General features: G+C 52.5%; 1 protein-coding gene across 1 annotated transcript in view; it reads left to right on the top strand.

The window, feature by feature from the left end:
• LOC118778813 (plexin-A1-like) overlaps nt 1-15,242 on the top strand; it is a 199,495-nt gene that overhangs the window by 101,370 nt on the left and 82,883 nt on the right. The window contains exons 4-5 of the mRNA XM_036530554.1: nt 944-1,081; nt 14,922-15,022. Of these exons, the coding sequence (XP_036386447.1) occupies nt 944-1,081; nt 14,922-15,022 (239 nt within the window). The remainder of the gene's footprint in view (nt 1-943; nt 1,082-14,921; nt 15,023-15,242) is intronic.

Genomic DNA, 15,242 nt, shown 5'->3' with positions numbered 1-15,242 from the left:
TAAATTGCTCTGGATTAGAGCATCTGCTGAATGACAATAATGTAATAATTATGTTCTTGTTGGTTGAGCAGGCTGGTTCATACGCAGGTAGAGGTGAGGATAAACAGTAATAGGCTTGTTTTGTAAGTTAGCAGGAAGCTATTTTCGGGGCCGTTCTTTTTCGGTTACTACTTAAACCCACTTTGTTGTGAATGCAGCGCCTCCCCCGCGTTATTGGCCTCCGTAGCCCCGCCCCCTGAGCTCGCGAGCGCGGTCTCACCCCCGCCGACGTTCGTTTGCGGGGAAATTGGATCTGCGGTGCTGGAGATGGATGCGCTGATGGGCCGGGAGCGCTGTGGCATCTGAGCGCGTTCAGCCGGGCCCCCGTGGCTCTGACAGCCCGCTGGAGCTCAGCGCAGCCCAGACCGAGAGAAAGCAGCCTCTCCTCTCCCCCACACAGCCCTCTGTCTTCATTTCCCCGCTGCTGCCGTGATTACACACGCAGAGAGTCTCTCTTCTGCAGCGGGCTGGAATCGGCCTGTGAGGACTCCTCTGGCCTGTCACTCTGTTCCAAACACCAGACGGTGTTGATGGAATGTTTTCCGTGGAAGTTTTAATTTATGCATTAACGCTGTTGACTAACCCAGTTGTTTGCGTATTGGGATCATTTGTGTGTGGAGGTTGATTGCCCCCTGTGTGGTGTTGCAGGATGTACGCCGTGAACGTAATAGCAATGTGGCGTAGCGGTAAGGAGCAGGACTCGTAACCAGAAGGTTTCTGGTTCGAATCCCCACTGGGGTGCTGTGGTTGTACCCTTGAGCAGGGCACTTAACTCGGAATTGCCTCACTAAATAAGCTGCTGTATAAATGTACATGATTATAACCTGTGTAAGTGGCTCTGGTTAAGAGTGTCTGCTGAATGACAGTGCTGTAATGTGAACGTTTTCCTCTATTTGTTTTTCAGATCCTGGTGAACTCTGTGAGCCCCAGCCTGCCCGCCCTGCTGTATGAGAACGTGCTGGTGAGCGAGGGCAACCCCATCCTCAGAGACCTGCTCTTCAGCCCCGACCAGCAGCACATCTACACCCTCACCGACAAGCAGGTAGGGACTGCTGTTCCCCTCCTCGTCTCCCCTCGCCCCGCCCCACCCCCCTCTCCCTCCTTGCCTCCCTGCTCTCCCCCCTCTCCCTCCTTGCCTCCCCATTTTCCCCCCTCACCCCCGTCGCCCCCCCCTCGCCCTCCTCGAGGGCACCCACCGCCAGTTAATCCAGTCCCCCGCCCCCCTGTGTACTGTGCCACTGAGCTGAACCATAAGCGCAAAGTTCAAGGTCACCTACGCATCATTTCTGAAAAAAAGCACAAAGTACAAACCCAGGGAACAGGCTTAGTCGCCCACACCGAGTGTTCATCAGTCAGGGCCGTCTCCATGGAGTTGCGCTCGGCACTCACTCCGACACAATCACTTCACACTCCAAGATGGGTTCGCTCTCCATGCAGAGGGCTTTTTAAAGCTCTGATTACGCTCCTGGCGTGCCCTTTAACCTTTCGGTGTGGCTCACTGTCTCCTGTCCGGCGGTTGGCTTCTGGGCTGCGTGGTTTGCCGCGGAGGACAGTCGGGCCTGCAGCTAATTACTGCGCATTGCTGTGCATTCTTCCCTCCCTCAGCATGGGTTTAACGGCGTCTGGTCGGGAATCTGAATGAGCCGGTCGCTGTCGTGCCTGTGTGGCTCCGCTCAGTTCCCGCACACCGTCCCCGAGCTCCCGCCTGTCACTGAATAAAGCCGTTACAGGTGTCAGAGTCGGGTTAATGATGCCTCATTACTGCGCATCCGCACACCTTCAATTACTCCTGTCACTCTCTCGCTCGGTGCCCGGCCCCACCTGCCAGGTGCCCCTCTCCCCCTCCCTCTCCCCCTCCTCCCAGCAGCTGCGGGATCGGCTTCGATCGCGCTCGAAAGGAGGTCGGGGGTCAGCGATTTTCCCCCAGCGAGCCGCTTGCCTATGAAGTTGTGTGTGTGATTTTGGCTGGGCCGGTCTGTCTCTGCTGCAGAACCCAGCCTCCTTTCTGGAACCTTCCTTTTGTCTCGGGGTGCGCCGAACAGAGAGGGAGGGTCACCGCCTGTCAGAGCGCAGTTGGATGCGATTGGCCAGCTCTGATCGCGTTGATTCTGCCTGCCCCCACCCTCCCCCACCTTTTCTTTAAAATGAAATAATGAGAGCATAGCTCCTCAGAGGAGAGCATAGCTCCTCAGAGGTGAGCAGGGGGGAAGACTTGCCCCAGTCGTCTCTTAAACCCGTGATGATTAGCAGGAGGAAGGGTGTTCTCTTAGCTCCTCTCCCATCCCCCCCCAAAATCCCTGTATCTGCTGCTCTGCAAGGCCTTGTTCCTTTATATGCTCCTCTGCAAGGTAATTGAACAGCCCCATTCTGAATACGAAGATTTAAGAAGATTTGATTCAGTCAGTAATAACCTCCCCCACCACCACCAATCAGACGCACAAACGCACCCACACACACGCCTGGATTGGTGCATTCACACACAGCCACATGGAATCACACACCTACACGCATGGGCATACTCACACAGTCACACACACACACACACATAAACACACACACACACACTTGCTTTCCTTTCTTGCTAAAGCAAAGCAATGCACAAATTTATGGAATCAGTTAGTTGAGGAGAGATGGGTGGAGATCCTGTCCAAGGCTGTGATTCTGGGTTTAAGCTGAGGGAGCGCTCTAACACTCCTCCGTGTTCGCGGCAAGCCATACCCGGAGCGGGTTACCGCCTGCAGGGGCGTTGGAGACAGGCCCAGCACATGAAGGCGTCAGCTGACATTTCCACTGATGCGTTCCCGGCTAAACCTCCCACCCGAGCCGAGCCGAAGCATAGGGGCCCTGTCGGGAAATTGTCATGTGGAGGCAAATTGAAACAGCTGTCTGATTTATTCTTATTTTAGGTTTCTCATCAGTGTTATCAAATCACCAACCTGTGTTGGTGTATAAAAATAGGATGCTTCTCTTTGTGCATTATAACACTCTTAGATATGCCAGTCAGCGTGTGCATCTGCCCATATAAATATATTCATTGTTGATTTCTGATTCTTGACAGAAAATGGCGTTCAGTTATGAATCCCAGAATTAGAGAGGTGTGAAGACTCTCACATTTTGGCATTTGAGGGCTGCTATTTGCAGTGTCGGGTCAGGATGCTGCGTTATTAAGATGGGCCGTATGGGTTATGAATAACCCCTGTGTCGCTGTGGGCTGGGGAGGTAATGACCGAATATCAGTAGCTGTTTGCTCTCGGATGGTTTGGATGGAAGAACGCGGTCAGCTGTGACGGGCCTCTCCCCGGCGCGGTGCCCCCCTCTTGGGGGGGAGGAACAGCTGCCGGCTCACCCTGGATCCGCGGGATGAGAAATCAAAGGAAAGAAAAGAAAAGGAAGATGAAGAGGAAGAAGAATAGAAGGGGCAGAGTAGGGGGGCTGGCGGTTCAGCTGGCGTGTGCACAGCGATGATGCAGGCCTCCGCCTCTTCCCTGCTTTACCATATACAATCCCAGTCAGTGCTCCTTGCTGCGCTAATTACCGCTGTAAATGTTCATCTCGTCTCACCCGCCATGGATTACAGCCCGTTGTATTCCCTCTTGTATTTAAAAAAAAAAGAAAAGTCTTACAGGAGATGCTTTTGAATATGAGTGTCATTTGTGTAGTGGTGATTGGGGGGGGGGGTCGGGTGCAGTGCCCCCCCACCTCTGGCCCCTGTGGATGGAGGCTTTGGTGTTGTCTGTCTGTCTCTTATTTGGCTGTGGAAATTCTGCTGCTCCATACTGATTGACAGACAGACAGACAGACAGAGAGAGAGAGTGAGAGCTCTGAGCGTTTGCCCTGTGAGCATGTGCTCCTCCCTGACAGCCGGTTATTTGTGTAGGAGCGTCTCGGCCTCGTTCTGCGACCCGCTGGTGACAGATCCTGCGGATCCTATCACACCACAGTACTGGAAAGGCCTGGAAAAGGCCTTCAGCTTCTCAGTAAAGAGAGCAGAGGTGAATGACCCTGCACTGCCCGCTTTGTGAAGCCAACCTTGTAAGCAGAAAGACATGGACAAAGCTTTCATACACATCTGCTCCCAGCACACAAAACATTTCAGAGTCAAAATGGACTCAATGTACTTTCCACAACAAAAAAACACTGTGAAAAACAAGTATATAACAAGCATCATGAAATTGGATAACAAAAAGGAAAGAAATACACAATGGGGAAAAAAACTCGGACTCAGAAACTCGGAACGGTACTGATAACAGCACTGGGATACACACAAGATGATCATGTAAATACGCAGGCGTTTCCACTTAAGCACAGAATCAGATCCATGATGTTATGACAATAGCCTCAATTTGCGGAGAGAGAGAGAGAGAATAAATTGAAGTGCGAATCTCCTCCGTCTGTTCTACATTCCGAGGTCCCTTTGCAGGGAATTGAGACGAGGCAGGAGGCGTGTACTATAATAAGATCCACTGTGCGCCAGGAGCGTTTACGCACACAACGTGCTTTTAGCGCGGTTACTATAGCGTGCTGTACTGTACAGAAACCACACACACACACACACACTCCCTCACACACCACCTTGTACAGATCAGCGATAATCCTCTTTGATCAAAGACAAGTGTCGTTGAATTATGTTAGATCAATGGACCTGTTTTCCAGCGATTGAAGATGCACTGATGTCTGTAGCCTGTAGTTTAATCTCTCTGTACTTTATCTGAATTCTAACAATAGTTTTGTGCTGTAACAGCTTCAGGTCAGCGGTTCCAGTATTGTAACATTAGAGGACAGAAGCTACATCCGCTAAGCTAGCTTGCGCTCTTCTCTGAAATATTGATAATTCATCACATAATGTCTGCTGTGCACACACGCACGCGCGCATACACACACACACTCAGACACGCACGCACACACACACTGACACGCGCGCACACACACACTCAGACACACGCGCACACACAGTCAGACGCACACACACACACTCAGACACGCGCGCACACACCTAGCTTTGGGCAGGAGTGATTGTTATGTAAATGGGAAGCTTGTTGTGGCCAGTGAGGCGAGAGGAAATGTAACGATCCAGACGAATGGGGGGTGGGGGGCACTTTCGTGCTGCTGGACACCCAGGGCATTATAAGTAGGAATTCTGTGGCCTTTCTGCCCCATAACTTCCTCAAATACGAGCCCTGCCCCCCAAGTGCTGCCCTCCTTGTCTAAATAACACAGACAGAGAGACACACATACAGAGACACACACACCCACACACAAGCGTTGCGGGGGATAGTTTTGAACAGTTTGTCCAGGATAAGAGAAACTCGAAGGCTTAAAGCCGCTGGTTAGGCTGGGGGTGGTTTACCCTTGTGTGTGAGTGCTTACAGTCCTCCACAGAGAGACCCTCCCACCAGCCATCTGATGGCTGCCCCCGCACACAGCTCCACACACACTGTGCCAGAGCGCGGACCAAAACAAACACCGGGCTCGTGCTGAACAATGCCTTTATCTTTGCTGAAAAACTCAGTACAAACTACCAGGCAGCAGTCTGCCCATTAATGCTGCAGCTGTGAAGCAGGTTTTTTTAGACTGCCTTTGTTTGCACTGATTTCAGTACTTTCATTTTCATTTCCTCTGAGTGGGGCCCCCCCCCGAATTTGACCGGAAGCCGTTCCCTCTGTACTGGGGTTCTGGCCTTTGTCTTGGACCCTGGTGCAGGCAGCACCCTCAGATCTGATACCCGACCGTTCCCTGAAACGGCCAGCCCGCCAGCCCGCCAGCCCGCCAGCCCGCCAGCCCGCCAGCCCGCCAGCCCGTAGTCATAGGGAAGGACCCAAGTGGTCGAGGGCCTCATCGCTATGCGCAAGAGCGTCTCGGACGCCTCCGGCTGCCGCGATTGGCCCATTTTATTTGCTTTTCTGAGCAATTGCTTTCCCGGCGAAATAGGGGCGCCGAATCGCTCCTGATGAAACCAAATCCCACCTAAACTGGAGAGCAGGGAGGGTGTGTGGGGGGGGGGGGGTGAGGGGGGGCAGGCTGACTTTAATGGAATCCCGCCCGTCTGAAAAGGAGGATGGAAATGCAGCTCGCTTTGAAGATATCGGGGGCCCTCCACCTCTCCTTAAAGACTGCCCCTCCACAGCAGAAGGAGTTAATGGGATGAGATCCTCAGGTCATCCATTCTGAAATGGGGAAGCTTTTTTTCCCTCTCTTTTTTTTTTTTTTTTTTTTTTATTCTGCAGGGAATCCGGTGGAGGTGTGAGGGAGTAAAAGATGGCATTCTCCTTTGAAAGTGACAGGTGCTGAAGGAGATACAGTCAGACGGGGTAATTTGCCGGCGAGGAATGGTTTCTGCGCGCCGTCTTAATCTGGAGGAATCGGCGCGCGTTGTGCCCCCCCCCACCCCTCGTATCCGCGGCGATACGGCGGAGGAATGTACCCAACCTCACGTTTCGTCGATGCTATCGGTCCTTGAGGAAGCTCGGCTGTCACCAGATAGCGGCTCTGCTAGTTTTATTTTTCACGGGCGATTCAAATTGAGGGAGGGGTGCGAAGCATGCGTCGGGATGCGGGACGAGGCGTGACAGCTTGTTCCCGTGATTAGGATTTGCGGGAGAACGAATGGCCTAAACCGGTACGGCATGTCGATTCGGCGTCCGGTTTTTATTTTAAACCTGTCGCCATTTCTCACCGTAATGAATCAATTCCGGTTTTATCCGACGCCCCCGCATTTCGCTCGCAGTCCGCGTCCCTCAGCTTTCTGCCGCTTATAATGAAGATTTTTTCCGGCTGATTATTAGCGGTATTAGCGGTTTGTACCGGGGAAACGGTGATTCAGGCGGACGTGTGAAAAGCAGGGAAAGATGCGCTTTTGCGTCGGCCCTCTCCTCCTCTTTTCCCCCCTCTCTCTGTTGCTGTGATAATGAAAATGCCATCGTAGAGAGCCGTGTTGTGCCTCAGACTTCAGAAACTCCATTTACCAAACTGACAGAGTAATTTACCTTTCCCCATGCTCTCCACCGGTTAATTAAAAGTTCCCGATAGCCCGCCGTACGACTTGGCGCTTGCGGACCGTAGGTCTTCGGAGGACATTAAACCGACGATTTAACCGGGGAATAAAGATTTTTGATTAGCGCATGTCAGATTTACACGCCGCGACCAGACAGCGGGACCCTTCTGCTTCGGGTCTGACGGCGGAAGACGCAGAGAAATCGGTCGACGTTTGAAAACCTCTATGAATAAATTTTACCGGGTATGCAAATCAGAAACGGGCATCGCCTGAATTCTAACCAATCATAGACTGATAATTCGCTTTGCGGATGCCAGTTATTTAAGACGGCTGGAGATTTTATGTCCCCCATTTTTTCACGTCTCCTGCTTATATTGAAGTGTTTTCTCCAGAGCAGTAGAAGGGAACTACATTTCTTAAGGGTTTGGCAGGAGGCCCAGATTCTGAATCTGCCCCCCCACCCCCCCCACACCCGACCATGTTTTCATTCTGCTGTCCCTCTAAACACTTGGCCCTTACAGATGGACTCGGATCCTCATGCAGAGCGCAGGGAATTATCTTGACCTGCACCTGGCTTTTTTGGTTTATGTTATCACTGCTTTGCTTGAACAGCTTTAGCAGGGCTCCTTGGTTGTCAGAGTGTTAGCGTTAGTGTTAGTGTTTTGAAGGAAGCTGGCACGCCTGATGTAGGCCCTCGCAGATCTGAGTATCTGACCAGTCAGGTGTGGCATAATCCACATGTAGAATATTTTGTGTGGCATGTCTCTTCATTGGATTACGATCAGCGGGGTCTGAGGTTGTGGCTGATAATCATTGACACGCAGGATACAGCCCACAGCTCCACATTTACTGAAGATTACAAAAGCCTGCATCAGCAGGAAGAAGCCATCGGCGGTAGAGAGTTAAACAGAGCAGAGAGGACCCTGACCAGAGCATCCTGAAGTCAGCCACCAGGAAGCTGTGCATTCTGGTCACGTGACACGAGGCCTCTGATTGGAAGTTCACAGTTCACTGCACAAAAAAAGAAAAATGTGCCACACTTTAGCGGTAACTCATGCCCTTCACTGAGCGCTGTTCAGCGGAGCACGGCTGAGGAAGGCTTCCTGCCATCCCACCCCCCGGCCTGCCCCGGCAATTACGAGCCTCTGAAGGTCACAGCTCGTGCAGGAGCCGTGGTATTGGGGGGGGGAGTATCATCTCGCCTGAAATCTGATTTACAAGCCGGAAATCTTAATATAGCGGGGAGTGGCGGGGAGAGGAGCCGAGCGACAGGGCCAGAGGGAAATGTGAGGAGTTCATTAGCGTGGCCCTTGCCCCCGTCACCGGATCCCCCTCCCCCCAGGGGCCCCACACCACTGTGGTGTAACCTCTCTGCATGCCAGTTGAGGGGCCGCTCGCCAGAGACCCCCGGGCAGGAGCTGATGGAGGCGGGCGATATGGAGGGGGGTGGGGGTTTGCTCTCAGCAGCTCCCGACACGCCTCGGCCCAGCGGGTTACACGTCCCCCTAATCCTCTATCAGTGAACATATCGAACACATGGTGGTATTGATCCGCTAAGCCTGGCGATCCAGTCAGTTTGCCAGGAGGAGCTGAGGGTTTGATAAAGCAGGAGCCTGAGGGCCTCCCCTCCCCACATGCGCACACACACACACGCACGCACACATGCGCACACACACACACACACACACACACACACACATTCACACAGACACTCACGCACGCACAGTAACAGACGCACACACGCGCACACACACACATTCACACAGACACTCACACATGCACACACATTCACAGAAACGCACACATTCACACAGACACTCACACACGCACGCACACTCACACACACGCACACACGCACGCTCACACATGCACACACACACGTGTGCACACACACACACACACACACACGTGCACACACACACATTCACACAGGCACACGCACACATGCACATGCACACACGTGCTCGCACACGCACACGCACATCCACACACACACACACACACACACACACACACACACACACACACACACAAATGCATACTCATATGCACGTACACACAAGCACACACACACACACCAAATGTGTGTCAATAGCAGGCACTTCGCCTCATTGACAACACATTCCTTCCTGGTGCCGTTCAGCTCCTTGGCCTCTCAGCCGCCTCCATCCCCAGCGTTCTGTTGCCACGGACGCACATTAAACCGGATTGAGCAGGATGGATGCATGGCGCAGTCATGGCGGCGGGATCGAGCTGGAGGAGCTGTTAAAGGTGGCCTCTAGCCCCGCTGAGAGCTGGCACTGACTGGGGACTGAGGACCGGGGACCGGGGACCGAGGACCGCCCCGCACGGCTGGTTTGGCGCCATCGGAGGCCGGGGAGCCCACGCTGGCCTCGCTCAGAGAGCTCGGTGTATCGCCGCGGTAAAGGGCCCGTGTGAATGCGCGGCGGTTTGGGGCTCCCTTTATTTAATCCCATTGCGCCGGCAGTGAAACTGCACATACTGAAAGCTTTATTACACACAAAGCCGCAGCCCACATTTACAGATCGCCTCCTCGGCTGTTTTTACGGAGCTGATAAAAGTCGACTCTGACGAGAGGGCAGAAACTCTATAGCAGCGGCTCTGTTGTCACCCGTTCAGTTCTTCCTTTTTTTTTTTAAACCCCTTCGCTCAGCTCCACAGAGAGGAGCAGGGAAGGCGGGGTCAGGTTACAGCCTCAGTTTCTTCTGTGAATAATAAGAGGGAAAGTCAACGGGTTTATGGGCGACTCGCCCTCTGTCGAGACTCACACGTGTTGGGTCACCTCTGCTCCTCGACCCTCGGCGGCCCTTCGATCCTGCTGGCGTTGGCGTGACGTCAGGAAGCATATTGAAGGGATTTAAAGCGCGCGGCACCCTTGCACTGTATTCCTTCAGGGTGGGAAGAGTGACGCTTTCAGCGAAGAGCGTCTAGCTGCATGCCTGTTTTATTGTTACATTACATTACAGTCATGCAGCAGATGCTCTTATCCAGGGTAACTTACATAGGTTACCATTTTTACATGTTATCCATTTATACAGCTGGATATTTACTGAGACAATTCTGAGTTGACTACCTTGGCCCAAGGGACCAGCAGCAGTGCCCCAGCGGGGAATCGAACCAGCAACCTTTCAGTTACAAGCCCTGCTCCTTACCACTACGCTACACTGCCACCCAATATTATCGCAATATTAGGAATATTAGGCAGTCATGCTTTTTCTCCTGTGAGCATTCTTTGATATCCCTGTGAGTTTGGTGAGAGCCTCTGCCGCTTTGTCACCTAATAGTTTTGTGCTTTTGTCAAACTTATTTTTTGTCTCTTTCTCCAGACTCTGTGATATATGGAGTAATTTGCCATTTTTTTGTGCCTGGACAATTTTTAAAAAAAAAAAAAAAATGGAGACAAAGAGTAGGAAAAAAATCCCCCTCCCTGATGTTCGTTAGTACCAAATGAAACCTTGTCATTTTTTGGGAGGGTAGAAAGAATAGCCTATCCATCACTGCATTATGTTGTGATAGCATTTCCAATTTCGGTGCAGATTGCAGAGTTTGGGCAATTACAGAGGGGGCCAGTGGACGTCCAGCCAGTCCGCGTTGCCTGTTTGTGAAATGAAATAGTGTGAGAATTATATTTTCTCTCTCTCTTTTCACCATCCCTGTATCCGATTGAGATTCCCCTTCCAAACGAGGGGCCTGCGCGCTGCTGTTATTTATCTTAAAAGATGTGAGATTGAGTCCCTCCCTCGCCCGTCGGGAGATGAATTGCGCTCTCTCTCGGTTGAATAGGCTCGGATGGAAATCGGCTTCCTCATATGAATAGGTGCACCTAATAGCTGTCAGCGGCTTCTCCGGGAAACAGAGCTGTAGGAAGAGGAAGCTGTTGTCATATCCTGTTCGGAGTATTACTTTCTCTATCTACCTGAGGAGATCTGCATCTCCCTCCCACGCCTTTTTAATAACACAGATAATGCGTCGTCGTTCTTGTCGCAGATTAATATTCCGATTTTGATTATGATTATATTTATAATCAGAGGTAATAATGGTTATTAGATTCTCTGGGTAAAGGAGAGTACCGCTGTGTCAGTTGGTGCTTGTGATGTGTGCGGTGATTATGATGATAATGGCTCTTATGCCAGGGGCTCTGATCCTCTTGCTGTGGGGCAGGTCCTGCCTCTGGGAGAATAGGGACTGAGTATGAGCAATCACTGAAGCAGCATGTGGAGCGCTCAGAAGGGACTCAGCAACAGCCCAAATTAGTAGTAACTGTCAGGGATGAACAATGTGTGCCTTGCAGTGGTGAGTGAGTGTTTGGTTTTTGATGGAGCAGAGTCTTCTGAGGTCAGTATGCATTGCAGGTAGAAGGCCGTTCTGTGCGGTTTACTTGATAGGCCGGTGAAGTCAGCAGAGTATATCCCATAGGCTCTGTGTGCATTGATATCCAATGAGTGTCCAGCTTTGGAGGCGGGTAAAGGTCGACTTGTGACCTGGGCCGACCCAGGGTGTCTCTCCGTGTGCCGTGATGTCACCTGACTCCTCCTCCCCACCTCCCTCCTTCCCCTCCTTCCTTTCTCTTTCTTTCATCTCCCTTTCATCCCCCTTTTCTCTCATGTCCTTACAAGGCTTTCAGACCCCACTCCTGTGCATGCCTGCTTACCCGTGTGTGTGCTTGTGTGTGAGGTGTGTGTGCTTGTATGCATATGCGTGTGTAAATATGTGTCTACGTGTGTGTGTATATTGTATAAGTGTGTGTAAATATATATGTGTGTGTGTGTGTGTGTGTGTGTGTGTGTGTGTGTGTGTATGCACGTGCATGTGTGTGTTTGTGTGTGTGCTTGTATTTATATGCGTGTGTAAATATATGTGTCTGTGTGTGCGTGAGTGCGTGTGTGTGTGCATGTGTGTATGTACACGCACCCCTCTGTACTCTCACCGTCCTGCTGTATAATTACCCTCCTCAGGGGGACCATTTGGTGCTCTTTACCTCCACATTAAAAGGATCTTTTCCCACCTTCCCGTTTCCCAGCACATGATTTAGAAGCAGCCTGCAGTCGTAATCTAATACCTGCTTTGTTATTCGCTTTAGAATGGTTCTGAAAAGGGCTCCGTTTCGCCCGCTGATACGGATCAGCCCTGTGGAGCGGGTGGAGGGTTTGGTGCTGCGTGGCGTGGGAGTGCCGAGCTCGGCGCAGTTTCTCACACCGCTGACGTATGAACCGTGCACGGACCCTCCTGCTGTACGGAGGATTTCAGGGAGCCGATATTTCATCCCCACGGTGCACATGCTGCAGAGCGCTCTAAAGCGGCTCTTTCGGTGCAGACGACCGCTTGGCTGCGTCCGGTTTTAGGGCACAGAAGTGCTTTCTGATCTCTGACGCAGACGGTTTTGCCTGATGGCACTGACACAAGTGTGCTCCTCACAGTTCTCCAGTGCCCTGTCAGCTTTCGTGTCACTCAGGTCAAAGGTCAAGGTCAGTGAGGTCCTGTCTCAGTTTTCTGACTTACTGCCTGTGACTCAGCCAACTGTGTATTAGTTTTGCCGCACTTATTTAGCACAGAGCTTGTTCAGGCTGGTCCTCCTAAATATTTTTCAGTTTGTAAGTTATACTGTCAAAGGTCATGGTCACAAAAAGTAGTCTTTTATTATTATTTTCAGTCCCTAGCTCAGACACTTACCCGTGGATTTCAGAAAGATAGATACAGAATTGCTCCCATTACTGTGCGGCAAAACTCTATTGATCCTCAGTCTTAAAAGGTCAAACATAAAGGTCAGAGAGGCTCCTCATGAGTAGGGAGTTTCTTATTACTTTGGTATATACAGTTCTCCTTCAGCGAGCAATATCCATGCCTGCCACTTTCATGAAGATGTTACATAAAATGACCCAGCTCAGTGATGGTAAACATGGACATACTCTACAGTAAATATATTACCTTCGTCTTTCTAAATTACATTTACTGGATGACAGATACGCACACACATACCTGCAGAAAAACACACTCACGCACACACACAATGTCACACACACAGTGTCTCTCACACACACACATTCTGCCGCTGTGGAGCAGTGTGGCGCAGCCCTCATTACAAGCTGCAGGCAGTGAGGGCATCTGTCAATCAGACAGTGGTCACCGTGGTGACCGCCGCAGTGACGGCCCCGTGCGCCGAGCAGCTGCCGCTGAAACAGTCTGAGCCGCTGGCGATCGGTGCGGCCGGTCACGTCAGCACGCACACACACGGGCACACGCAGACACACGCTGAAACGCACACGCAGACACACGCTGAAACGCGCACGCAGCCGTACGCAGACACACGCTGAAACGCGCACGCAGCCGTACGCAGACACACGCTGAAACGCGCACGCAGCCGTACGCAGACACACGCTGAAACGCGCACGCAGCCGTACACTGACACACGCTGAAACGGGCACGCAGCCGTACACTGACACACTCTGAAACGGGCACGCAGCCGTACAGACACACTCTGAAACGCGCACGCAGCCGTACAGACACACGCTGAAACGGGCACGCAGCCGTACAGACACACTCTGAAACGCGCACGCAGCCGTACAGACACACGCTGAAACGGGCACGCAGCCGTACAGACACACGCTGAAACGCGCACGCAGCCGTATGCAGACACACGCTGAAACGGGCACGCAGCCGTACACAGACACACGCTGAAACGCGCACGCAGCCGTACAGACACACGCTGAAACGCTCACGCAGCCGTACAGACACACGCTGAAACGCTCACGCAGCCGTACAGACACACGCTGAAACGGGCACGCAGCCGTACGCAGACACACGCTGAAACGCTCACGCAGCCGTACAGACACACGCTGAAACGCTCACGCAGCCGTACAGACACACGCTGAAACGCTCACGCAGCCGTACAGACACACGCTGAAACGGGCACGCAGCCGTACAGACACACGCTGAAACGCTCACGCAGCCGTACAGACACACGCTGAAACGGGCACGCAGCCGTACAGACACACGCTGAAACGCTCACGCAGCCGTACAGACACACGCTGAAACGGGCACGCAGCCGTACAGACACACGCTGAAACGGGCACGCAGCCGTACAGACACACGCTGAAACGGGCACGCAGACACACGCTGAAACGCGCACGCAGCCGTACACACGCTGGAGCGGTTTTTCCCTCCGGTGGGGCTGCGATGCTGTCTTACATCCTGAATCACAGAGCTGCTTATTCTGGGGGGTCTGAGCAGCGCGGAATGTTCCGGACCGCGTGCATCCGATGGGAGGGTGGCGTGCTGCTGCGTGTGTGAGTGGCAGGCCGAAGCCCGAGGCTATTCTGTGACCAGCCGGTGACTCTGCCAGTCTGTCACCTCCCGACGAGCCCATGAGAGGGGGGGGCGTGGGCGGTTGAGGGACCCGGGCGAGGGGGCGGAGAAAGCTCAACAAGGCAGAGCTGAACACCCTGATTGGCCAAACCGCCGGGAGACTTCACCGGAGCTGAAAATGTGTTAGTCTGTGATGTAAATGGCATTTGCTGGACATGGTGACATGGAGGCGTTTATGCAGAATAGATCATGAGAGTGAGTAACACTGCATAGACCGGGAGCTCCTCTGCGGATGTGGTCAAATCCCCCTGAGCAACATGCATGCATGTTAATGGCTACCTGTGGAACAGCAAGAGGGTGTTATACAGTGTTTCAGTGTTGTATAATGAATACTTTCTCTCCCTCCCTCTCTCTCTCTCTCTCTCTCTCTCTCTCTCTCTCTCCCTGTCTCTCTCTCTCTCCCCCCTCCCTCTCCTCTTCCTCCCCCCTCCCTCCTTCCCCCCCCTCCCTCTCTCTCTCTCTCCCTCCCCCCCTCCTCTCTCCCCCCCCCCCCCCCCTCTCTGTACAGGTCAGCCTGGTGCCAGTGGAGAGCTGTGAGCAGTACACCAGCTGTGGCGAGTGCCTGGGCTCCAGAGATCCCCACTGTGGCTGGTGTATCCTCCACAACGTGTGAGTAAAGCCTCTCTATCACTGTACCCAGATCAGTGCACACCAGCGTGAGAGAGAAACACAATGCGTCTGTAATTATTGACAGTGTGCTTTTATTTCCAATCTGGGTGGGGTTATTTACCCCTGGTTTGAGTGGTAGGATGGATGTCATGTGACACAGACTGCAGCCATTGGCTCAGAAGTGAATGGGAGGAGCCACTTACTGTAAAATGTAGTCTAT

Source organism: Megalops cyprinoides, chromosome 6 (assembly GCF_013368585.1).
Source record: "Megalops cyprinoides isolate fMegCyp1 chromosome 6, fMegCyp1.pri, whole genome shotgun sequence".
NCBI classification, from domain to species: Eukaryota; Metazoa; Chordata; class Actinopteri; order Elopiformes; family Megalopidae; genus Megalops; species Megalops cyprinoides.
This window is presented reverse-complemented; position numbering and strand designations above follow the sequence as displayed.